The 24333-nt window shown below is 43.2% G+C and overlaps 2 protein-coding genes across 8 annotated transcripts in view; one reads left to right on the forward strand and one right to left on the reverse strand.

Annotated features, from left to right (window-relative positions):
* Positions 1 to 941: 941 nt before the first annotated feature.
* DDA1 (DET1 and DDB1 associated 1) lies at positions 942 to 17303 on the forward strand. Its single transcript, XM_058163291.1, has 5 exons — positions 942 to 1064; positions 2846 to 2926; positions 5779 to 5830; positions 14031 to 14092; positions 14429 to 17303. The coding sequence occupies exons 1-5, from the start codon at positions 1062 to 1064 to the stop codon at positions 14537 to 14539; spliced, it is 309 nt and encodes a 102-aa protein (XP_058019274.1). The 5' UTR covers positions 942 to 1061; the 3' UTR covers positions 14540 to 17303.
* A 608-nt stretch (positions 17304 to 17911) lies between these two features.
* The window catches only part of ANO8 (anoctamin 8), an 87999-nt gene continuing 81577 nt past the window's right edge, over positions 17912 to 24333 (reverse strand). For 3 of the 7 annotated variants that reach the window (XM_058163286.1, XM_058163284.1, XM_058163288.1), the window contains one exon: positions 17913 to 23642. In XM_058163286.1, coding sequence (XP_058019269.1) covers positions 22977 to 23642 — 666 coding nt within the window. In that variant the 3' untranslated portion in view covers positions 17913 to 22976. Of the gene's footprint in view, positions 23643 to 24333 lie in introns of all 7 variants that reach the window. The other 4 variants (XM_058163290.1, XM_058163285.1, XM_058163289.1 and 1 more) reach the window with 4 other exon arrangements.

Raw genomic sequence — 24333 nt, forward strand, 5'->3', positions numbered from 1 at the left:
GTCCTTTATAGCAGGGGTCTCCAACCTTGGCAACTTTAAGCCCGGTGGACTTCAACTCCCAGAATCCCCCAGCTAGCAAGCTGGCTGGGGGATTCTGGGAGTTGAAGCCCACCGGGCTTAAAGTTGCCAAGGTTGGAGACCCCTGCTTTATAGTATAGCTGTTAGAATTGATAGCCATTGGTAAGCAAAGTTCTACACGTGTTTCTAGTCCTCTTTTAAATCATGGTGGCCATTACCAAGCTCTCTGCAACCTGTATCAGTAGAGTTAGATATCGGTATCACATTTTCAACAGTAATCGGAAAACGCCACTCGAAATTTACGAGCATGGAAAGCGCCTCCAGTTTTGCCCAAATGTATCTTTCAAATATACCGCTCAAAAATAAATAAATAAAGGGAACACCTACCCAACACAATGTACTGTATTTAATAAGAATATTTCATTCCTTCAGATCTAGGATGACTTACAGAATAGAACAGAATTTTTATTGGCCAAGTGTGATTGGACACACTTCTTGGTGCATAACAATAAAGGGAACACAAAAATACTGTAAGACATCCTAGATCTGAAAGAATGAAATATTCTTATTAAATACAGTACATTGTGTTGGGTAGGTGTTCCCTTTATTTTTTTGAGCAGTGTATATTGAACTGCAATTCCCCGACATCTCAAACAAGGTCCCCGATAAGACTTGTCGGGTGAGGGAGGGAAGGTTGGGTTTATGAAGAAAAAAAAAAAAGAGGCACTATTCCCCTTTCCCGAACGCACTACATTTCCCATGAAGCCACGGAGGAAAACCTGGTCTCATCCGGGGGTTTTCCTTCCGTCTTTCCTCCCTTTCCCCTTCCGTAGCTCACGGGAGGGAGAGAGAAAGAGAGAGCGAATGAGAGAGGGCGGGCATTCCTTCCGGAGCGACGTCTATAGGAACCAATGGGGACTCCGTTTCCGCCATCGGCGGCCCAATGGCCTTTCTGATGGGCGTCGCCGAGCAGGGAACCCAGAAGGAGGAGGAGGAGGAGGAGGACGATGAGAAGTTGGTGAGGAGGTGCCTGGTGGGGGAAAATGGTAGGTGGGCACTCCCAGCCCTGGATAGGGAAGCGGCCCCCTCCACCGGCTTTGTGTCCCCTCCCCTTCAGGGGGGGAGGGGGGAGGAGGCAGGGCTCCCCAGGGGAGGGGGCGTGCCGGGTGGTGGGCTTCAACCGGGCGCAATGAGTGCCGGGCGCTGGACAGAAGCGGGGGGATGCCGGGGCTGGGCCGGCCCGGGGCTCTCGGACGGGGAGGAAAGGCAGCGAGACACCCGGCCTGCGCTAAGGAGGTTTTTCAGGGAGGAGGGCCTTTATCGTGTAGGAGCGGTGCGGGATTTGGGGTGCGGGGCTGAGGGCTTGGCCGGGACCCCCACCGTGGGGAGGAGGCCTGAGAGGAGTATCCGTGGGAGCCCCGCTCTGCCTCGGTGACCTCCATCCGTAAATAGACGTTGGAGGGGCTGCTGGACTAAGAAGGCCCTCGGGGTGTGGATTAGGTACAGGGGTCTCCAACCTTGGCAACTTTAAGCCTGGAGGACTTCAACTCCCAGAATTCCCCAGCCAGCTTTGCTTTGCTTTGCTTTGCTTTGCTTTGCTGGCTGGGGAATTCTGGGAGTTGAAGTCCTCCAGGCTTAAAGTGGCCAAGGTTGGAGACCCCTGGATTAGGAGGAAGGCAGGCAAGCATGGGACATTCCTGAGGGAGGGGGCTGCGGGGGCGGGGTGTTACCAGGAGGTTCTGGGGAACGAAAAAGGGGGAGATGGGGTTGGGGTATGTGTGGTGTTGGGGAGGTTAGATTTCAGCCTTAGATCAGGAAAGGTCTAGAGATCTTGCTTGGCTTGATAAGGCATTGCCCAGGTAAGCCTTTAGGGGTGTCTATGGGAAGGGGGAGCTTGTGTCTAGGATGGAGGTTGGTTACCCCTCTGCTAGGCTGGGGTGCTGGAGTTAATGACCTCAGGTGAGCCCCAGATTTCTCTTTCTGAGCAAAGAGTGAGTTTGGCTCCGTTTTGCGACTTTTCGTGCCCCGCTGGTTAAGCGAACTGCTGCCGTGGGTGAGTTGGTAACGCAGGTGGCTTACGTGAATCTGATTTTCCCATTGACATTTGTGGGTCAGAAGGGTGCAAAACAACCCCAGGGCACTGCAAACAGTCATAAAATACGAGTCCGTTGCCAGTTGTCTGAATTTTGAGTCATGGGATGCTGCAACTGTCGCTTTTTTCAGTGCCATTGTAACTTTGAACGGTCACTAAGTGAATTGTTGTAAATCAAGGACTACCTGTACTTAATTCAGTCCCCAAATGGGAGCGGGGAGCGTTTAGGCCATGGCTCCAACCTTGCTCAGTTCAGGAGCATCTCAGACTATTGGCTGTCTAGACTCTATTCAAACAATGTAGGGTACATTATTCAGTTAGGAAATGCAACTAGAGGGCTCATTTTGAGCCTCAGGTTTTAAGACTATGATACAGGTTGCTGGTCCTGGCTTTGATAACTGTTCCATGTGTGCCCCTTTCCCTTTGACTGTTCTTATGGTGGAGAGAGTTTGGGGCACCATGAAAGAGCTGTTCATGCAAGTGAAAGAGTTACCTATGAAACAGGTGGCTTGTTTGTCCTATGTAGTCAGATTTATTTAGGGAGTGCTATACAGATCAAAAAAAATCAGATGGTGAAGGGTAACTACTAAAGGATGAACTTCCTTTTTTTGAAGGGAAATACCCACTGCTGGCTGCTAAAAAAAATACGATGTGGCCCATCTGGGACCCGAGGGGCATTACTTTAGATCCTGAGATCTAGTCTACTTGCGTGTGATTGGAATTTCTTTTTTCTAGGCTGACTTTCTGAAAGGATTGCCAGTTTATAACAAAAGCAACTTCAGCCGATTCCATGCAGATTCTGTATGCAAAGCATCGGTAAGTATCTTTGTCCTTTTGGTTGTAAATTCATGAAAATGGTATTCAGAGTTGGCCAAAAGTTTTATGGCAGTGCTGTAAGGATCCCTAGCTTAATCCCCCCTTTTTTTCCTTGCAAAAAGCAAAAATTGATTCCAAAATTTGACCATTTTCTCAGGGAGCTGAAGGTTTCATGAAGATCAAGGATTATTTATTTAATTGATTAATACGGCTATCTTGCGATAGTGACTCTGAGTGGCCAACATAGGGTAAAAAAACTCAATACAAATAAACAAGATAATAAAAAACAGATAATGGCAGTTGAGGACAACACAAATGGTCAATAAATGCACATCAGTCTCAGAGACTTAATTATCCATGCTCATGTTTAAACCCTGAATTATTTTTCTTAATGTATTCTGGCTAATCCTCTTCTTGAATAGAGTTACTAGTAGATGTCGATAGCAGAAAAATCTATGAAAGATTTAATTTCGCAGATCAAATTCTATATGTGTTACAGGAAAGTGAAGAAAGGTGTATTAATAGCTGGTTACCTTTTGTTCCTTTTTGTAAATTTTTTTTTTTAAAAGCCCACATTTTCCAAGGAGTAAACTCTCACAGCTGTAGTTTTTTTTATATTGGCTCCTTTTTCTTTCCGTGTGTTTATATAAATTATATATATTTGTAAAATCTGAATCTATATCAGTCTCATATTTCAATACATTAAAAAGGGGGAGAAAACTCCCAAAACAAAATATAAGTAATTGATTACAGCTAGTCCTTGTTTAGCCACTGCATTGTTTAGCAGTTGTTCACAGTTACAGTGGAGATGAAAAAGTAATTTTGTGACCAAACCTTGCATTTTTAGCCTTTGCAGGTCTCTAAAGCAGCAAAGGAAAGCTGAGAAAACATGCATGGTTGTGGTGTTATTTAGCGACCACTTTGCTTAATGACCAAGTTGCCGGTCCCAATTGTGGTCACTAAATGAAGACTACTTGTAATAGAACTGGCTAAAGGGTATTTCATAGGGAATGTAATGACTTAGCGGTTAAAGATGGAAAACATGACAGCCTGGGTTCGAGACTGAAACGCCATGGGGACAGAGTGAGCACCTGTTACTTGCCCCAGCTCCTGCCCACCTAGCAATTTGAAAGCATGCAGATGCGAGTAGATAAATAGGTACTACTTTGGTGGGAAGGTAACAATTTTCTGTGTGGCGCGTATAGTCACGCTGGCCACATGACCATAGAAATGTCTTCTGACAGCATTGGCTCCCTCAGCTAAGAAACAGAGATGAACACTGCCCCCTAGAGTCAGAAATGACTGAAAAGAGAAAACCTTTACCTGAAAAATGTTTCATACCTCTAGGGAATAGGTGAATGGAAGTAGAACTTTTGATGGAGTTGATCAAAGGTAGAATCAGGGGAATAGCAGAAGAAAACTGTACTTGACACAGACTAAAACCTTAAATTTCTATCAAACTGGAATTTTCCATCCAGGTACAATGAGTCAGAACGTTTTCTAGTCGAAAGATACTGTTAACTATTTTAAGCAATTTGTCAATGTCAAACAATCTGCTTTAGATGTTTTAAAAAAAAGTGAGAAAGAAAAGAAAGAAAGCAAGGTAGTCCCTAATTTACAAGCACATTAGCAAGTTTCCATTGCTAAGCAAGACATTTGTTAAGTGAGTTTTGCCCCATGTTACCACTATTCTTGACACAGTTGTTAAGTGAAACACTGCAGCCGTTAAGTTAGTTACACGGCGATTAAGCGAACCAGAACTCTTACATGATTTCTGGAGGCTTTCAAAGCAACAAGAGAGCGCAACCTCTTCTTGCGCGGCCTTCGAAAGTCGCGTGAGAATGGGGCCTGCTTTTGAGAATAGCTGTCGGCTGTTTAGTGCATTTTGACTTGTCACCCAAAACATTGTGGCAATGTCACTTTTGATACATGTGTCGTAGGTTTGCCATCCGTGATCTAGAAGCAGACTCTGTTTAACTTCCATAGTTATCCAATGCTGTTGAGAGACTGTGATGGTGATGAAGATTGGATTAGAAACAGAGATAACCCAGATTCTTAGTAGTGGAAGCCCACTAAGTAACTGAGCCTAGTCTGCTGTACAGAGTTATTGCAGGGACGGGGGAAGAGAGTGGTATATATTTTGTCTTTTGCTCTCTTGTATGAGAAGTGGGATATACATCTTGTAAATGCATTAAATGGTCAGCCTATCCTTATTTGCGAGTGAAGGCATACCTTTCTGATCCTATCAGGGACCTGACAGATTCTGCATCCTTTGGAGAATTCCAGCAAATAATAAGCATTAAATCAGCTTTCATTGGGACATAACGTAACATAACATAACATAACATAACATAACATAACATAACATAACATAACATAACATAACATAACATAACATAACATAACATAACATAACATAACATAACATAACATAACATAACAACAGAGTTGGAAGAGACCTTAGAGGTCTTCTAGTACAACTCCCTACCGAGGCAGGAAACCCTACACTATCTCAGACAAATGGCTATCCAACATTTTCTTAAAAATTTCCAGTGCATTCACAACTTCTGCAGGCAAGTTGTTCCACTGATTAATTGTTCTAACTGTCAGGAAATTTCTCCTTAGTTCTAAGTTGCTTCTCTGCTTGATTAGTTTCCACCCATTGCTTCTTGTTCTACCCTCAGGTGCTTTAGAACATGATGTCTAATAATCTGTTTGGAAAGTTATCTTTTCCTTAACTTTGTAAGAAATATTCAATTACAATTGCAGTTTGAATGCTTAACAGTATGCGGACTGAACTGCCTCTTAGACACAACATAACTCTTTTTTTTTAAAAAATAAAATATTTACAGAACAGAAGACCTTCAGTTTATCTTCCAACACGGGAATATCCATCAGAACAGAGTAAGTCCCTGCCTGCTTTTGTTATTCCTGCCTACTGTCCACGGAAAGTTGTTACTGTATATGTATAAAGGCAATTTGTGTATTTTATATTTCCTAGCAGTTAAAAATGTGAGTGGCTTGTGGTGTATCTTTTTATATGGAGTCAGACCAAAATTTCAGTTTTTAATGTAGAACTCTCCTGAAAGAGTAGATTCTTCCTTCAAGCTCATAGTTAAGTTGAAACAGAGATAGTTCATTAGTCTATTATTTAGCACTATGAGATAGATTTGGATTGCATTTGCAAGCCCTGTTTTGCTATTTCTTTGCTAGAAGTTCTATTATGATTTTTTATGAATTTGGATATCATAAAGCTAAATATGCACAATGGAAAAACTTTAAATCGTGGCTGTAAAAGACCGAAAATGCATAAAATAGGGAGTTGACACCAGGATAGAACTCCAGACTGGGCAAAATCAGCCTGCAGTACAGGATTATAACCGCTGCGCCACCAATCCCCCCAGGCCCTCTGGTGGCTGGGTAGATCAGTCCATTATTGATTGCTCGAAGTTCCAGACGTTAATTGTTCCTGCTCCCACTGCTTTTTTTGTCCTTGATCATTCTATTTTTCTGTTTAAGTAAGGAAATATCTCTGAAATGATGACCCAACTAGTCATGGGTTGTTTAGTCTCCATATAAATTAATCCAGAGTTTTTTGGCTACGTCACTTAGGCTGGGATATGTCAAAGGACTGCAGCAAGAGGACCCTATCAAAAAATGGGTGCCCTATCGGTTTTAAAATATTACAAAACCAACATCCCGTTACTTAGTTTTCTAATCTTAAACCCCCCCCCCCACCGTTCCTCGAGGTGCTCCAGCAAAATATTCTTTCATTGATGGTATTGAAAGTGGTCAAAATATCAAGATGGATGTCCAGCATGACTTTCTCACAGTAAAAAAAAAAAATCACCAGATTGGGCGTGGCCATTGTAGCCATCCTCATCCAGTCCAGTACTGTAATTCAAATTAAAGCAAAGCAAATAGCTGCTGAGCCCAAGAGAAACTCAATAGTTCTGTTAATGATTCGTTTAGTTGGTAAATTCTTATTTATAGAAAATATTTCCTAAAAATATTTCGGTGATTTACAGCCACTATTCCTTGACTTCCTTGTTTTTCTCTTTGGGATGGTAGAAAACAGATCCGTTCTGTGTGACACCTTCTCATTTACTTCTTGCATTTCTTTCCGAAGGTGAAACGTAACAATTTCCTTCAACCTCTTTTCATGAAACTTAATTTCCAATCCACTGATCATCCTTGTAACCCTTTTTTGATGCAGTTCATTTCCTGCACATTAGGGATGTGCAGGAAATGAAATGGGGGGGAAAATTCTTTTGCTTCAGATCTACACATTCTAATCCCACTACAGAAGCTCTGCCGAAGCATTTAGGATCAACTTCGATTATCCAAAATAAAAGGCATTTTGAAATGATTTTACAGGATGAGCACAACTGGGTTGGTATGTCCCATTTGTTTTCCCAAGCGTCCATGTGCTGTCCACCTGCCCCCTAATTTTATCTCAGCTTCCACCTCTGATACATAATTATTTGATACATAATTATAGCACAGTTTTTATAGGTTGCCCAATTGCAAAGATTTTGGACAGATTGGCAATAAGTTAAAAGTTAAATAAGAAACAACAATGACAATACAGTAGATCTACTCATCATTTTGCCCCCAGTCTTTTCCACCCTTTTCCTCCTCTTATTTGCCATCTATATCTGCACTAACTCTGTTACCAAGAAAATCTCTGAAGCATGGCTTTCCTCTTATTTATTTATTTATTATAGGCCACCCATCTTACCTCAAGGTAACTCTCGGTGGCTTACAATCATAAAAAGATCAAAACTATATAAAGCATGGATAAATTATCAGAAAAGCCAAACACTGCGGTCCAATTAAAAGATGGGGAGGGCGGAGCAGGATGGAGAGGAAGGTGGAATCTGTTGCTAATCAATCAACCACTTCTACTCTCATATTCTCACATTGGAGCTCCAAGGCAACTGGCACACCCAGATCGTTAGGCTTTTAGGGAAGGTTGGGAGGGTCACTCCTTGGGGCAAGATGTTCAGGGGCAACAGCAGAGAAGGCTCTCCTTGACCACACGAGCTGGAATAATTAGGCTGATGGGGCCCGCTGCAGACCGCTTGCTCTTACTCCCCCACTCTCTGCAGCACTTCTGCCCAGCACAGCTGCATTTTTACCCTGTATTTGCAAGATGTAAAGATTAAAGTCTCTAAAACCCTCGTGATTTGGTTCAGGCATGGACCATCCATGACTAGCTGCTCCATGCGCAAAGCATTTTGATGATCCTTACCATTTATTTTTTAGAAGCTGTCCATGTTGTCAGTAAGGCTGGGGTCTCCAACCTTAGCAAGTTTGTGGATTTGAACTCCCGGAATTTCCCCACCCCAGCCATATTGGCTGAGGAATTCTGGGAATTGGAAGTCCAAAAGTTTTAAAGCTGCCAAGGTTACAGACCTCTGCTGTAAGGTACCTGGTGCTGTTCTGCTGCCACAGATCACATCTCCAAACATGCCTGGGATTAAGTGGTCACCATCTTTTCCAAGCCCTGATCCAAAAAGTAACAAGTGGTTGTTGTTGAATAAATTGAGGCACAGCTCTAGTGCAGGGATCACCAACCTTTCAGACCTCAGGGACCACTAAATTCATAATTTTAAATCCCACAGACCAGTAATATGAGCGGCCTAATGACCGGCTGGGTAGGCGAGGCTAGATGGGCATGTGATTGGGTGGGCATGGCCAACTCCTCATCTCCCCACTCCTTAGTGTCCCAACAGAAAGCAGTTGTTGGAGATAAGCAGCCACCACGAGAAAGAGTTGGCAAAACAGCTCAATTCAAATTGGGTCTGACCAACAAGGAGGCTCAACAGAAGCATCTCACTGAAGACTACGAGCATAGGCTTTCCAAGCAGAGGGAAGACCTGCGGGAGTGCAAGGCCAGGTACCGGCGCCTGGAGGCTAAGTGGGCTGAGATGGTCAGCCAGTTCCAGACCATTATGCAGTCCCACTGCAACAAGGCCCTCTGGCTCTTTGCCAACTTTACCCAAAGCCCCACACCAGGAGGCTAAAACAGACCCCAGGTCAGAATTTCTGCCCCCCTCTGACCCACACAAAAAGACCCCAAAGGGGGAGATTCTCTGCAGCAACACAACCGTTCATTGTACATATCCAGCCGAGGGGCCATAGTTTGAGGACCCCTGATTTAGTGCAATATAAAAAAATGCAAATAATTTTTCTGCGGACTAGCAAAATTTTCTCATGGGCCACCAGTGATCCACGGACCACCAGTTGATGACCGCTGCTCTAGTGCAGTGGCTGCCAATGTTTCGGACACCAGGGATTGGTTCTGTGGAGAAAATATTTTCTGCAGACCGGAGGGGGCACGGTTTTACATGCTCCCTGCATCCTGTGGATAGGGCTTGGCTTGTTTCTGCTGCCCGGTTTCTGGCATGCCGTGGCCCAGTGGCGGGCCATGGACCCAGGTTTGGGGACCCCTGCTCTAGTGCGAAAGGTACCTCCTGCATCTTGAAGATTATATTCTTTGAGACTAGGTCAGGAAATAAGACACCGCAAGAAATACTGGTTTGTATGCATGTGCTTCACCTGTGTTGATATATAGGCTATAATAATAGAAAAGCGGGTGGACCGAGAGTAGTGGATAATTTCAATTTCAATTGATTGTTCACTATCAGTTACAGACTGAATAACAGAAGAGTTGGTTTGGTCTAGCGCAGGGGTCTCCAACCTTGGCAACTTTAAGACTTGTGGACTTCAATGCCCAGAATTCCTCAGCCAGCTTTGCTTTGAAGTCCACAAGTCTTAAAGTTGCCAAGGTTGGAGGCCTCTGGCCTAGTGGTTAGTGCATCAAGCAAGAAACGAAGAGATTCTGAGTTCTAGTCTCGCCTTAGGCACAAACCAGCTGGGTGACTTTGGGCCACTCACCTCTCTCAGCCCAAAGAAGCAGACAATGGCAAACCTTTTCTGAACTCATGCCAAGAAAACTCAAGGCAGTCACCAGGAGTCAAGACTGATTCGAACATAGAGACCCGAAAGCTTGCTGGTGTTTCTCCTTCCATCCCTTTTATGCCAGAAAGAGAGAGGGAGGGAGAGAGAGGGGGGGGACCAATCTTGAATTTCTTTTTCATCTCTTTCGTCTTTTCGAGTAAGCTTATATTTTTCTAATAGCTGCCATATACTTTCTTCAAGATTATCTCTGTATGCCTCCACAAAGGCCTTATTTGGGGAAGAGAATGGTCTGGACATTTCCACAAGCAGGGTGGATGTGATTGATCAACTTAAATTGACTTGATTTAAATCACTGGTAAAAAGGCTTGATTTAAATCAACTCGTTTTAAATCATAATTTTTACAGAGCGACTATCATCTCTGTGGCGCAGTGGCTCCTCCTCTGACCTGCTGTTGACTCACCGACAGCCCCAATATTGCAGAATATACAGCCTCATGCTACATAACTAAGCTCCATTTCATGTTGAATAAACTAAATTATTAATGTATCTTAAATAGAAACTATCTTTAGATAGATTTTTACTCCAAAAACATTTCAGTAAAATAAATTTGATAAAAATAAAAAAAAATCCGATTTAAATTAAAAAAATCTGATTTTTTTTTTTAAATTAAAAATCGATTTTTATCCACTCTTGTCCACCAGCCACGCAGCAAATACAATATGAGGATCATAGTGCTTTTTTATCCTCAAAGTGCCTCATAAACCTTGGCCAGCTTCCAGTTCCAATTTGATTGTGAAGGCCTATTTTTCAAGCTCTGACGGGCAATTGCTTTGTGCAGTGGAGACAGAAAGAACTGTTTTGAAGCCATAATCATAAATGTGCCGTTGTTCGTCTTAGGTTGTATTTGGAGTGAGCATTAGGTCGTCTCTACTACTCTTGACTGTTCTCCTCCCCTGTTTTGAAACTTATTCTTGAGTAAATCAGAGGCTGCATCTACAACACAGAAAAGGACTCTTGAGCTGGGCTCTGAGGGGAATACAGGTAGTTTTTGACTTACAACACTGTTCGTTTAGTGACCGTTCAAAGCTACAACATCACTGAAAAAAGTCACCTGTGACCGTTTTTCACACGACTCATGGTCACGTGATCAAAATTCAGATGCTTGGCAAGTGACTTATATTTATGACAGTTGCGGTGTCCCGGAGTCATGTGATCACCTTTTGTGATCTTCAGACAAGCAAAGTCAATGGGGAAACCAGTTTCACTTAACAAGCTTGTTTCTAATTTACCAACCGCAGCGATTCACTTAACAACTGTGGTAAGAAAAATTGTATAATGGGGCAAAACTCACTCAACAAATGTTTCACTTAGCAATAGAACTTTGGGGCTCAATTGTGGTCATACGTTGAGGACTATCTATACAAGGAGAGTGACAAGAGATAGGCAAAATAGATCACAGGTAGTCCGCAACATGACCTCAGTTGGGATCAGAACTTCTATTACTATGCAGGGCGGTTGTTAAGTGAGTTGCGCCTGATTTTACGATCTGCTTTGCCACACTTGTTACATGAATCACTTAGTCATTATATGAATCCAGCTTCCCCCCATTCACTTTGCTTGTCAGAAGCCTGCTGGAAAGGTCGCAGGTGGTAATTCCATGATCCTGACACACTGCAGCTGTTGTAAAATACATGCCCATAGCCAAGTGCCCAAATTTTTATCGTGTGACCATGGGGATGCTGCAGTGGTCATAAGTGCCATTGAATGGTCACTAAATGAATAGTTGTAAATCCTATATAGTCAGAGCATCTTGAAGTCATTTCAAATGTATGTGATACAATCTCAGAATTAGGTTGGATTATATATACATATAATATGTATAAGGGCCTCTTGTGGCTCAACAGACTAATGCAGTCTGTTATTAACACAGCTGCCTGCAATTACTGCAGGTTCTAGTCCCACCAGGCCCAAGGTTGACTCAGCCTTCCATCCTTTATAAGGTAGGTAAAATGAGGACCCAGATTGTTGGGGGTAATAAGTTGACTTTGTATATAAATATACAAATAGGATGAAGACTATTGCTAACATAGTGTAAGCCGCCCTGAGTCTTCGGAGAAGGGCGGGATATAAATGTGAATAAAAAAAAAAATATGCACATCAGCCAGATCGAGAAATTCTTGATGAATTCTGATAGCAGGCTTTGGATAGCGCTCTCCTAGATAACCTATTTGGATAGACTGGATGCCCTGAATTTAAATTGGGATTACAACTCTTAGCAATTCCTAGGCAGCCCAGAAAGGTTGCATTAGATCAGGGGGGTCAAACTGGCGGCCCACAGGCCGGATGCGTCATGCACAGGCCACACCCACCCCAGCTTCACGGAGGAAAAATATCACAATATTCACATGAGGCAGCGAATTTGACACCCGTGCATTACATTGTTCAGTCTATGGCAGGGGTAGTCAACCTTTTTATACCTACCGCCGACTTTTGTATCTCTGTTAGTAGTAAAATTTTCTTACCGCCACCGGTTCCACAGTAATGTGCCGTGTATCGTCGTCTGTGCATGCCTCTTGCGTTTCGTGGATTTGGTTTGGGGGGGCGGGGGCGGCTACCAGCTCTTCTTGTCTGTTACAGCAGGGTAGTGTGGGGGGAGATGCGTGAGCTATTCTGGGACGAGGTTCTTTTGTTTGCGGTCGCACTATAGTGCCATTTAGTTTTGCTTATATAACATGAACTAAACTTATGCGCGGGCGATACAAATAGTATATTTTCAGAAATTTAAATTGTCACGAGGAATTTTATGAAAACCTAATGAAAATGTTTTTAAATGATGCTATGAATTTTTTAAAAAAAAACTCAAAAAAAAAGGAAGGTACTTCAGTATTGGACAAAACCCCTACCACCCACCATGAAACCTGGAACACCCACTAGTGGGTGGTAGGGACCAGGTTGACTACCACTGGTCTATGGGTTTCTCTCCTAGACATCTGATTGATAAACAACTAGTGGGATTAGAGAGAGGTAGCTTTGGTTTAAACTAGGAGATTTATATTTTGCCTATATATTTTTTTTGAACACTCAAGGAAGGGTATGTAATCTTCTTTCCTTCCTTCCTTCCTTCCTTCCTTCCTTCCTTCCTTCCTTCCTTCCTTCCTTCCTTCCTTCCTTCCTTCCTTCCTTCCTTCCTTCCTTCCCTCCCTCCCTCCCTCCCTAGAACCATCCTGCAAGATGGGTTGGGTTGAGAGAATGACTAACCCAAAATCACCCAAGCTGGCTTTCATGCTTAGGGGAGGACGAAACTCCTGGGTTCTAGGCCAAACCCTTAACCACTATAACAAGGATTATATGATGATGATGATTTATGTGGATGGGGAAATGCTGACTTTTTACATGCCCTAAAGCTATGAAAAGGCAAAAGTCTACAATATTTAATAGACATAATACAAAAGAGAAGAGCGGAAAGAGAAATATGAGAATTAGAGTAGAATTCTCACGCCTTATCCTAAGAGATTCTAGTGGAGTGGGCTACTCTTCCTGATAGAAGAGTGGTTTTATTAAAGGGAGTCCAAAGCCAGCTGGGAAGATTAGAAATGCTGATCACGTGACCATAGGACGCTGCAACCATCATGAATGCATTGCCGGTTGTTAGGTGCCTAAATTTTGATCACCTGATTGTGGGGATGCTGCAGTGCTTGTTAGGTGCAAGTACTTGATCGTTAATCACATTTTTCATTAATCACTTTTTTCAGTGCCATTGTAATATCAAGCAGTTACCAAACAAATGGTTGGAAGTTGAGGACTCCCTATATTTTTATTATTTGGTCTTGAATAAGGCTAAAGGCTTCCTACTCCTGATGGAACCAGTTGTTCTGTAACCAGAATTGCACCTTCCCTGATTGTTACCGAGCTCCATAAGATCCTGTGGAAATAATTTTCTTCCTTTCTTTTGGCTGGAGAGATGATCTCCAGGGATCGAACCTGTGACTTTCTGCATGTGAAATGTGAACTCACCTGCTGAGTGGCAGCCCTTCTCTGCACTTGGTTTAAGCTCCAAACAAGCAAGCTCACGCTGCCTTAATCCTGCAGTCAGCGAAGTCCCGAACCCTGCAATGCTTTCTTGTGGATTTGTTTCCTTCTGTACTGATCATTTTTTTTCTTGTCTTTCTTCAACAGTAATTGTCACAGAAAAGACAAATATACTCTTGCGTTACCTACATCAGCAGTGGGACAAAAAGGTACGGTTTTTTTGGTGAAAATTGTTGTCAAGTGCCATTCTTAGTGTTTCTGCGTGTTAGAAACAGTATAGGGAGGCCAGCAGATTAAAAACAATTTATAGATCCACAACTCTAGTGGAATCTCACCTGGGATAGATAATAAGCGGCTTCTAGCCTACCACTTTTTGCTTGCTTGTTTGCGCTGCCAGAAGTCTTACTGGAAGCAAAATTGGTATCTGATCTTTGCTTTGGGAGCGAATCCAATTTCAAAAACCCTGAGAAAAGATTTGGGGGCTTGAAGTGAGAGGGAATCAAGCCCATCTAATTTTTCTTGTCTTTTTCTCCCCCTCCTGTTAGAATGCAGCAAAGAAAAGAGATCCTGAGCAAGTGGAAATAGAAGGTGAAAACTCTGCCCCGCCTCGCAAAATTGCCCGGACAGACAGCCAAGATATGAATGAGGACACTTAAAATTCTCTCCAGTCTTCTGTGTTAAAATTTACAGGCGCTTCCTGTGTGGGTTTTATTTTTTTTTCTGTGTGTCTTTCAGTGTGTACACAGGCACGCACATGTACATACACACTCACGCACACTTCCGTCAGCCCTCTGCCTTCCCCGTCTCTTCCTCCTGCCCTCCATCGTGCAGCCTATACCATTTCTGACTTTGTAGAAGCCAACGTATTTATTTTTGGGATGGGGAGGGAGGTTTCTTTCTTTTTCCATTTTTTTAAATTATTTATGCGTGTGCTCTCTCTCTCTCTCTCTCATGTTCAGAGCAAATCAGAAAGTAATGATGTTTAATCTGTGATCAGTGCTTTTTTTTAAAAAAATGAAAAAAAAATCACTTCTTTGGCTATCCCCCCCCCTTTCCCCCCCCTTTTTTTGAGAAATGAGCTGCTCTCTGAAGAGGGAGCTCAGTTCATGCCGATGGCACCCCCTCTGCATTGTGTCCTCTGTTCATATTATCGAGAATTTCCGTCTCACAGTTACTGTACAACTACTGGTGTGTCATGTCTTAGCATTGTTTTTGATAACAGGAGGAACACATAAGGTTGGGGAGGGGGACGGAAGGCTTATTTCTTACCCATCCTTCTCCAGGCGTGTTGCTATTGGGATACCATTTTCTGTTTTCCAGCAACAGTGGGGATGGGGATCAGGTTGTTTGCGGTGGTCTCTCTTCAGCTGATGGTCCCTGGCTGAGATTGTACCCATTTTGCTGGCAAATGTTGTGTTATCATGTTACCTTCTTTGGCCTGTCTCCTCCTCCCTCCTCCCCTCCCCTCTGGCTCCCCCTCACACCCTGGGAAACTCATTAGCACAACGGTCGGTCGTATAGATAGCAAGCAAAAACCCATTTGGGCTTGCCCAGCATCTCTTTTGCACCACTCTTTGGATGGACCAGTTCTGTGCAACTTTTCAAGTAGAATAAAGCGGGATATTTCTCACCACTTTTAACGAGTTCTTGTTTAAAAAAAACCTCTTGTTGGAAACGCTAGAGCACGGGCCAGCAACATCACTCCCTAGAGCTGCCTGCAGTTCTGAGATTAGTTGCAAACCCCTTGTGTAAGAAATCGGATCCCTGGTAAGGGGTCAGCATCTGTCTTCCAGCCTGCTGCTTGAAAGAGAGAGGTGTATGTGTGTGTGTGTCTGTTAGATGTGTGCAAAACATTTCAAGGTCAGAGCTTTGATTTTGAAATTGATGCTAAATCTGATTTGAAGTTGGAACATTCTTGGTAGGATTGGTACAGCGCAGAATACACATTCTAAGGATGGAGTATCTTTTAAGGTCCAAACCTTATAAATAATTCTGCAGACTTCTAGTCCCCACTTTTTTAAAAAAGCTCTGGACCTAACCATTCATCAATATTACATGGCCCACAACAGTTTATCCAGTAGGAACATAGATTTGAAAAAAAAGAAAGGTTGCCTACCCCACTTTTGTGCAGGAAAGTGCTTAATTCTGAGGTGTTTTAACATTTTAAGCCAAGGTGACATGAGCTGCCTTATTCTAAGTAGTTGTCCATTGGGCTACAGTCCTCTCTTCTGATTGGCAGCCTCTCACTATGGCCGCCTGTCCTTAAGTCAATTGAGAACCTAACAAATGAAGAAAACTATTTCTGATTTCTCAGGCGAATGAAATAGTGACTGGCTGTTTCCGTAACTGGTATGCTGGTTATAGAAGTGACAATCCATCAATATCCCTTTGGCTGTTTCAGTAAACAAGCTGTGTGACCACCACACCCTTGGTCTTTCTGCATCAATGTCATGCCTGGACATCAAAGCAGATTTACTTAATTTAGGGACAATTGTAAAAAAAAAAAAGGAGTGAAGGAATGTATGTATGATGAATGTGTGAATTGGACATAAGGGTTTATTCACATAAGCCAGAGTTGGGGGACTATGGCCCTTTTATGACTTGTGGACTTCAACTCCCAGAATTCCTAAGCCAGCCCTGGCTCAGGAATGCTAGGAATTGAAGTCCACAAGTCGTAAAAGGGCCATAGTTCCCCACCCCTGACATAAGCTGTCACAGAATGATGTGGATATGGTTAGGCTCTGAGTTAGCACAAGTCCTGTGGAATATTTTTTATTGAGGCAGCTTCCTGTAGTGGATAAGGTGTTGGGAAGCTGTGAGTTCTAGCCCCACCTTAGGCATGGAGCTGGGTGGCTTTGGTCCAGGCACTCCCCAATCAACCCACCTCAAAGGGTTGTTGTGGGAAGATAGAAGAAAGCATTATGCATGCTAGCCACCATATAAAATAATAAAGGCGGGATAAAAAAATCAAATAAATTGCATTCAAGACTTCAACTGGTATATTTTAGCTCAATTTAAAAATGCATCCTTTTTATGTTGCCCTTTCTCAACAGCTAAAACTCCCTAATTCTTTTAATAGATGTTTTTCACCTTTTTTTGTGATAGTTGTAATTGCTGCTAGGTTTTTAGTGAAAAGCAGTATCCAATTGTTTTCATTGCCAAGTAATAAACTAGCATCATCTTTAATACAGATTTTTTGGGGGGGTGAAATGGGCCTCGTTCACACCGTGCACCAAGTCAGATGATGGTGCGTTTTGATGAATTCTGCAAACTGTATTGATGCATTTCAAATTATGCATGTGCAATACTTTGTAATCTAGGAAATATAATTTGGTTTAAGTGGATTCTGCCCCACTGGAGAATGTACTCTGTTTATTTCTAAATTCTAAATGTAGAAGTAAAACTAATCTTTTTACTTAATTTGATTGGAATTTTATATGTATAAGGACTTTATGTGGCCTGAAAACTCAAACGATGCCTTTGTAGTATACTGTCAACACACTCAACTTCATTTGTCAGCAGTGGCAATATGTGACTGGAACTGAAATCATGGCCTGCCCAATTCATAGTTGTACTATTACATAGTTTCAAATTACAGAATGAGAATATGAGATTTGGGATGGCAGGCAGCTCATGGCTTCGCTTTCTTGCTTGATTGTTGTGCATTAATTTCACCTTGTGAAATTCTTTTAGCTTCCATTTGGCAGGGCAATCTATAAACCATAATATGAGTGGTTTGGTTTTGATTCAACAAAATACATGAACCAGGTTGCTATAGCTGCGTAGATTAATGGAAGGAAAGAGGGGGTCAGCTAAACCCAGGTGTCTGTTAAATACGAATGGATTTTTTACGTAAAGTGAACCCAAATGAATGAATAAAGATATGAAGGGTCAGTTTTAGGGCAGACCATTCTGGAAGATTTCTCTGTGTCATTGCTAAAAGTCGGCCCTTTTACGACTTGTGGACTTCAATTCCTAGCATTCCTGAGCCAGGGCTGGCTTAGGAATTCTGGGAGTTGAAGTCCACAAATGTTGAGGTCTATCAAATGTTGAAGTCTATCAAATGTTGAGTTTGATAGAATATAATCAAAATGATGAATAGATTTCTGTCTGTGGCTCCCAAGATCTGACAAATCTCTAATACCTAAGATAGGACTGCTGAATCAGGGCTGCAAACAGAGATAACTAGATTATAGCAAAAATTAGTGACTGCCAAGAATTGTTGCAGTTGAGACCTAAAATCTGGCTGTATTTTAACGTAATGATTCATGGTGTTAACTCTAGGATTATCTGTGTACACCTAATGCCTTTCATAGAACCCATAAAACTCCATGGGTCACTGGACAATTTTTAGGAGACCCTTTAATTAAGGAACTGAGCGATAGGCTTGCTGCCTAGCAGAAAAGATGGCAAATTGCATTTGCATGAAGGACATCCCCCATGTCCACCATTTTGTGAGCAGGCAGCCTCTTCCCCAAAGTGATTTTGTGAGAACACGTGCCATATTCTCAAAGTTCAAAATGTACCCTAAAAAAAATCCCTTGCTTAGCACAAGATATGAAGCCAGATTGCTTTTAGCTGGATCAGGGTCACCAAAGGCTATTTTAAGCAGTTGCAAAGTGTAACTCCAGCAACACGGAATTAACACATGGTTATATTTCTAAAAGAGCCAGTTTGGTGCAGAGGCTAAGGACTTTAGGCTGAAAAATGGGAGGCTCTTGTCATGCCACCTTAAGCACAAAGAGAACTGGTGTGATCTTGGGGCCTAACACATAGCCTTAAAAAGGAGACAATAGCAAATCACTTCTGAAAAATATTACCAAGAAAACTGCAAGGACTACTCCAGGCAGATGTGTATATATATATATACACATCTGATTCACACGTATACACATTCTAATACTCTGCACGCACACAATCCAATTAAATTTCAGGAAACTTATTTTTAAAGCCTCCTTGAAGCCTTAATATTGCCTTAAAAAGTAGAACTTTAAGGCAGTGGTTGCTTTTACACACCACTAAGTGATAATGTGGCTCGAATTTGGCACAGCATTTTCTGTGGACCAGCCAAAAGCCAATGGCCCTTGTATAGTCACAATTTATATAATATTCAATATATGGGGATATGCTGAATAAATCAAATTAGCTGGGTGGCTAATCTGATAGGTTTCAGATTAGCCACCCAGAGTCGCTTGGGTAGTGAGATGGGCGACATATAAATTAAATGAGACCCTCAACCTCCATATAATGTATCCTCTTGAGTGTAGCAAAAGTTATCAGTCAGGACCTTGTGTAAATAAATGCCGAAGGAGCTGCTGGTGTCTGCCCCGCCCTACCCGACTTTTATTCCTTTTGTTGAAATATAATTTTATTGCATTTCTGCCAAATTTACAAAAATATGACAAAAATAACTTAAAAAGAAATTGAGATTCTCCCACCCTCCTTGCTCAAGTCACAGAAATAAATTAGAATGCAGCAAATCAATAAATTAAAAAAAATAGTCCCCTCTGCTTTCCTCATGTTTAAAAAACAAAACAAAAAAATCCCCTCTGGTACAGTGAATTGCTCAGAAGAGTAAGACATTAAAGAGACCAGTGCTTTTTGTAGGTACTCTGAGATCAATATTGGAGTTGGGCCTTGGGTGCTGCAGAACTGGAAGGGTGCGAGAGGAGGAAGAGAAGGGAGCCTTCCTGCCCACCTCAAAAAAATCCCACCTGGCTTGGGAGGGTCCTTGGTGCGTTCAAATCATGCCTTTCTGCCCCCGTTTTGCTAAGCTTTGGTTGGCTAGACATGGCAAATATGAATGAACGCTGGCCGGGTCACTGGGGAAAACGCATTCCTGTGGTTAGGCAATGAAGAAGCAGGAGAATGGATTGACTATTCGGATGACATCTAGTCCTCCAACCATTCAGCAGAATGAAAGTGGCCCGTTTTAGCCAGGGAATGAAACGCAGGCAGATTAAGTCCACCAAGAGAAGAGACTACTCCTTGGTGTCACAGCTAAGGGCTGCGAGTGAGGTTCTCTTCTGCCAACTTGATAGAAGACAGAAGAGCCATGTTGAAAAACCCACATGTGTCCCGGACGAGTCCAAGCCAGCATACCAGTCTTTCTCTCCTGGTTATTTCCTTGGCACTCATCAAATGGAGCTGGCATCCAGCAATGGACTTGGTAGCTGCTAGCGTTGTGTTATTGCTCTTGCGAAACAGCTTGAAAGTGATGCCACCGCAAAAAAAAAAAGAGAGAGAGAGAGAGAGAAAGCTTTGAGCATCAAAGCCATGCAGGTCAGTCCTCTTTTTTTGGCATTGTGAGTGAAAATACAGCTAGGCCAGCACTTGGCTTCACCATCTGGCAAAGGAGTGATTCGGAGGAGAGAATCAAAGCTCACTTATTGGGGGTCCCCTCCCTTTTTCCCTTGGGAGGATTTAGTAGTCGAAAATCCTCTGAGGGGCTTTTTTCAGAAACAGGCTGGAAAGGTGACCAGCACCTGTTGGAAATCCCTCTCCAACCTGATCACTGCAATGGCTTGTGAGGAGCAAATGTATTTAGCAGTCAGTTATGTATTGCGGTGATGGCAAATTGCTCCGGAGAAGGACGGGGTTGTGTATAGAAGACAAAGAGAAATCCTTCCTTTAGAGAGTCACTTCTTTTCCATCCTGCAAAGCGACCGACTCCTTTGGACTAGTAAAGAAAAGACAAAGCAGTTTTCCTTTAAATTTGGGGAAGCCGACAAAAGCTTGAGATGCTGCGTCCGTAGATCTGTGGTGCTAAGATTGCCGCTTCCTGCTCACTTAAGTTGGGTGGAGTGGGGTGGGATGGGGATGGCAGAGGCCATGCCTGCTCTCAGCAACAGCCTTCCTGCTAACAAAACTACGTTCAGAGATTCTGCAAAGCTGGAAATCAAGGGACGCTGCTATTTTTTTTTTTTTTTTGGCTGGGGGTTCAATTGCTTTTTTTTTTAAGGAACCCAAAAAAAAAAAAAGGCCGCAGCAGGTCTTAGTGATTTGCATATTAAAAGCCGCTACCAGATTAAAGGAAGATTTTCTCCCCTTTCCTACCTATCCAGACCAATTGTGAGAAATTTAGGCCACAAGGCAAAAGTACAAATAGACACTGCCTGATTAAAAAAAAATAATGTTCCATCCACCCCATTTCCAAAGTGTTAGAACAGTCCTGAAGGTGATAACTATAGGGGCAGATTAATGAGAAAATTCCATTCTCCCTCACCTCCTCCTATTTATTTCAATATGCATTCTGGATTTTCTATCTTTTTGCTCAAACTCTTCCCTTTCAACTCAGCAAGTGGGTGGACCTGAATATTTAAAAAGCCAAGCAGGGCTGAACTGGTTAATATGGTTAATACTGGTAAAGACATGACCAGGAAATCCCTGGTGTGCAAGTTGGACGCGGAATCTGAAAGAAGTATTTCAGAGGGCAGCAACAGCAGCTGTAGCAAACTCTTCCATATTCTGGCAAGGCCAACTGCATGGATTTCTCAATGAAGTCATTAAGAAATTAGCTCAATTTACAGGTAATCCTTGATTTACGACCATTCGTTTAACAACTGTTCAAAATTATGGCACTGAAAAAAGTGACTTGTGACCAGCCATTGCACTTAGGGCTGTTGTAGCAGCCTTGTAGTCACTTGTGCGCTTGGCAAGGAGCATCTACTTAACGACAGTTGCTGTGTCCCACAAGATTTATGTGATCATCATTAGTGACCTTCCCAGAGGATTACCAACAAGCAAAGTTAAGGGGGGGGGAGCCAGATTCACTTAATAGTTGTGTGATTTCCTTGATGACCATGGCAAAAGGTGATAAAATGGGGCACGGCTCACTTAATGATCATATCTCTTAGCGATGGAACTTCAAATCCCAATTGTGATTGTAAGTTGAGGGCTACCTGTATCTGTTTTCCCCATTAAGCAGCAAGTTGAGAAAAATTTCCTTGCCGCAGCCTGTCACAGGTCAAGGTCCTTATTGCAAAATAAATTAATAATAATTTAATAATAGTGTCTCCCAAATTAGATTTTATCCCCCCCGCCATCCCTTTATTTCTTGTTTTCTTTATTACTAAGTTTGTAGAAGGAAAATAGGTGGTAGATCTTTGTTCCGAGAACTCTTAATGCTATTTGTCTCAATTCTTTTTCTTTGATCGACTGTCTCAGAAATGTGAAAGTCACCGTGGTTTTTTTTTTCAGTTTTAGTGCAAGAGATGTCAATCATGCATGGACAATGGTTCCAACCTTCCCCGTTCCCTTCCAGCCTCCTGAAAATCCTGTGCTTTGCTGCCACATGAGGCTGTTCTTCAAGCAGAAATGGGGTTGCGTGGGGATCATCTATGATTTAAATGGAAGGAGGGGAAAGTAATGCAAAGCTTCCTCCCATCCGATTCTAGTATTTGTGGCTCTCTTCGAAATATTTACATCCAGGAAAAAGGCTACACTAGCTATGGCTGAAATTCTATCTAAATACCTGAGGGGGGTCTCCCTAAGCAAAACTCTGGAGGAAAAGTCAAAAGACTCCAACAAAGATGAATGACATTTTCAAAAGGTTGTGACTTCTTAAAACAAGAAATTGCGCCAACTTTTTTGCAGTCTTGTCCATCCGTGTTAAAGACGGAGAAGCATCTGGGAATTACGTGGGTTAAAATTTAGAAAATCAGTTTGAGCTAGGATGCTTTCCTGGCCCGAGCTCTGATAAAATAAGGGGGAAAAGACATGTAACATGACCTGTTAAAGGTTAGTGGAAGTCCCCTCTACCTTCCGCTTCGTATCCTTCACTTCTAACTTGCAATGCTTTCTTTATTCTTGGGAGTTCTCGGTTTAAAATCTGACTTAGATCAATAACCACCAATATCAGAACGGAGTCTCCAGGTCAAAGCCATCAAAACCTCCCTGGAACCATCTTCAACTTTCTTTTTCCAGGTGAACATCTCAGCAAGGTTTGCCTTGAAGTTGCTTGGAAAAAAGGGTTCATAGACTCAGCAGACCTCTCCCAACTCAACGCAGAGGCTGCCCCAATTCTGCTTGAGGAACCAACTAGCAACCCACGCCTTCCTCCCTCTTCCCAGCTCTCACACCCTAACCTCTTGGTTACAGTTTGTGGCTCGGCCCCTCCTCCTCCACCATTGTTCGGATCTCCAGGTCCTCAGACACTTCCTCATCTGACAACCCGTTGAGATGTGATCTGCCGGCCAAAGGCTTTTCGCCGGCATCTGCCGAAGGGCCGGGACGTGGCAGGGACGATGCCCCGTTGCCCCCTTCGGATTTGCTGAAGTTGAACAGTTTGCTGGGGTTGAAAGGCTTAGTGGGTGACTGCACCTTTTCAGTGTTGGCTTCCCGTTTTGTCTCTGGGGACTTAAGGAACTTGAAACTAAGGAACCCAGGTAGTTTGTTATCAGTACTAGTGGGGGACTGGGGTGAACGGGCCGTCCCAGTGCCAGCTGCCCCCGTGCTCCCTGATAAAAACTTGCCCTGCAGAGGGATGATCTGCTTGAGCTTCATGACGTTGTTGGTGGCCAGGAGGGAGCTGGGCCGTTTGGGTTTCTCAGATCCGTGGCTTGACCCTCCTGAACCCTTCCCTTTGGGCTGACTCTTCTCGTGTCCAGGATCCTGCCCGCCACCGTTAGCCTTGCCTTCCTCCCGGCTGCTCTCACGTTCTTTCCGGGCATGATATTCGGCGTGGCGCTGACGCTCCTCTTCCTCCCGTTTACGACGCTGCTGTTGTTGGAAATGGTGCTGGGCCTGTCGCTCGTGCTTCTGGGGAGGAAGAATGACACAAGCATTAATTATCTTACTTTTATTGCAGCCTCCCACAGCTTCCCCTTTCTCCCCTTTCGCACACATAGCAATAGCACTTAGACTTATATACCGCTTCACAGTGCTTTACAGCCCTCTCTAAGCCAGGGGCCTCCAACCTTGGTCCCTTTAAGACTTGTGGACTTCAACTTCCAGAGTTCCTCAGCCAGCTTTGCTGGCTCAGGGACTCTGGGAATTGAAGTCCACAAGTCTTAAAGGGACCAAGGTTGGAGACCCCTGCTCTAAGCAGTTTTAGAGTCAGCATATTTCCCCCAACAGTCTGGGTCCTCATTTTACCCACCTCAGAAGGATGGAAGGCCTGGTCAACCTTGAGCCTGGTGGGATTTGAACTGCCAAACTGCAGGCAGCCGGCAGGCAGCAGAAGTAGCCCGCAATACTGCATTCTAACCACTGCGCCACCAAGGATGGTAAAATCATGGGCATAAAGCTCTATCACCTTTATTTTTTTAATACAGGTAGTCCTCGACTTACAGCCGTTCGTTTAGTGACCATTAGGGCCGGATAGCTCAAGCTGGTAATAGCCTGTTATTAAGAACACCGAAGCCTGCAATTATTGCAGGTTCGAGCCCGGCCCAAGGTTGACTCAGCCTTCCATCCTTTATAAGGTAGGTAAAATGAGGACCCAGATTGT

Source organism: Ahaetulla prasina, chromosome 1, assembly GCF_028640845.1.
Source record: "Ahaetulla prasina isolate Xishuangbanna chromosome 1, ASM2864084v1, whole genome shotgun sequence".
Lineage (NCBI taxonomy): Eukaryota > Metazoa > Chordata > Lepidosauria > Squamata > Colubridae > Ahaetulla > Ahaetulla prasina.

Bases quoted from the DNA above. Each gene is read 5' to 3' on its own strand.
- DDA1 (XM_058163291.1), top strand. The intron at 2,927-5,778 runs GTAAGTATCTTT...AAATATTTACAG, and splicing joins ATTCTGTATGCAAAGCATCG to AACAGAAGACCTTCAGTTTA. The intron at 14,093-14,428 runs GTACGGTTTTTT...CCCTCCTGTTAG, and splicing joins ATCAGCAGTGGGACAAAAAG to AATGCAGCAAAGAAAAGAGA.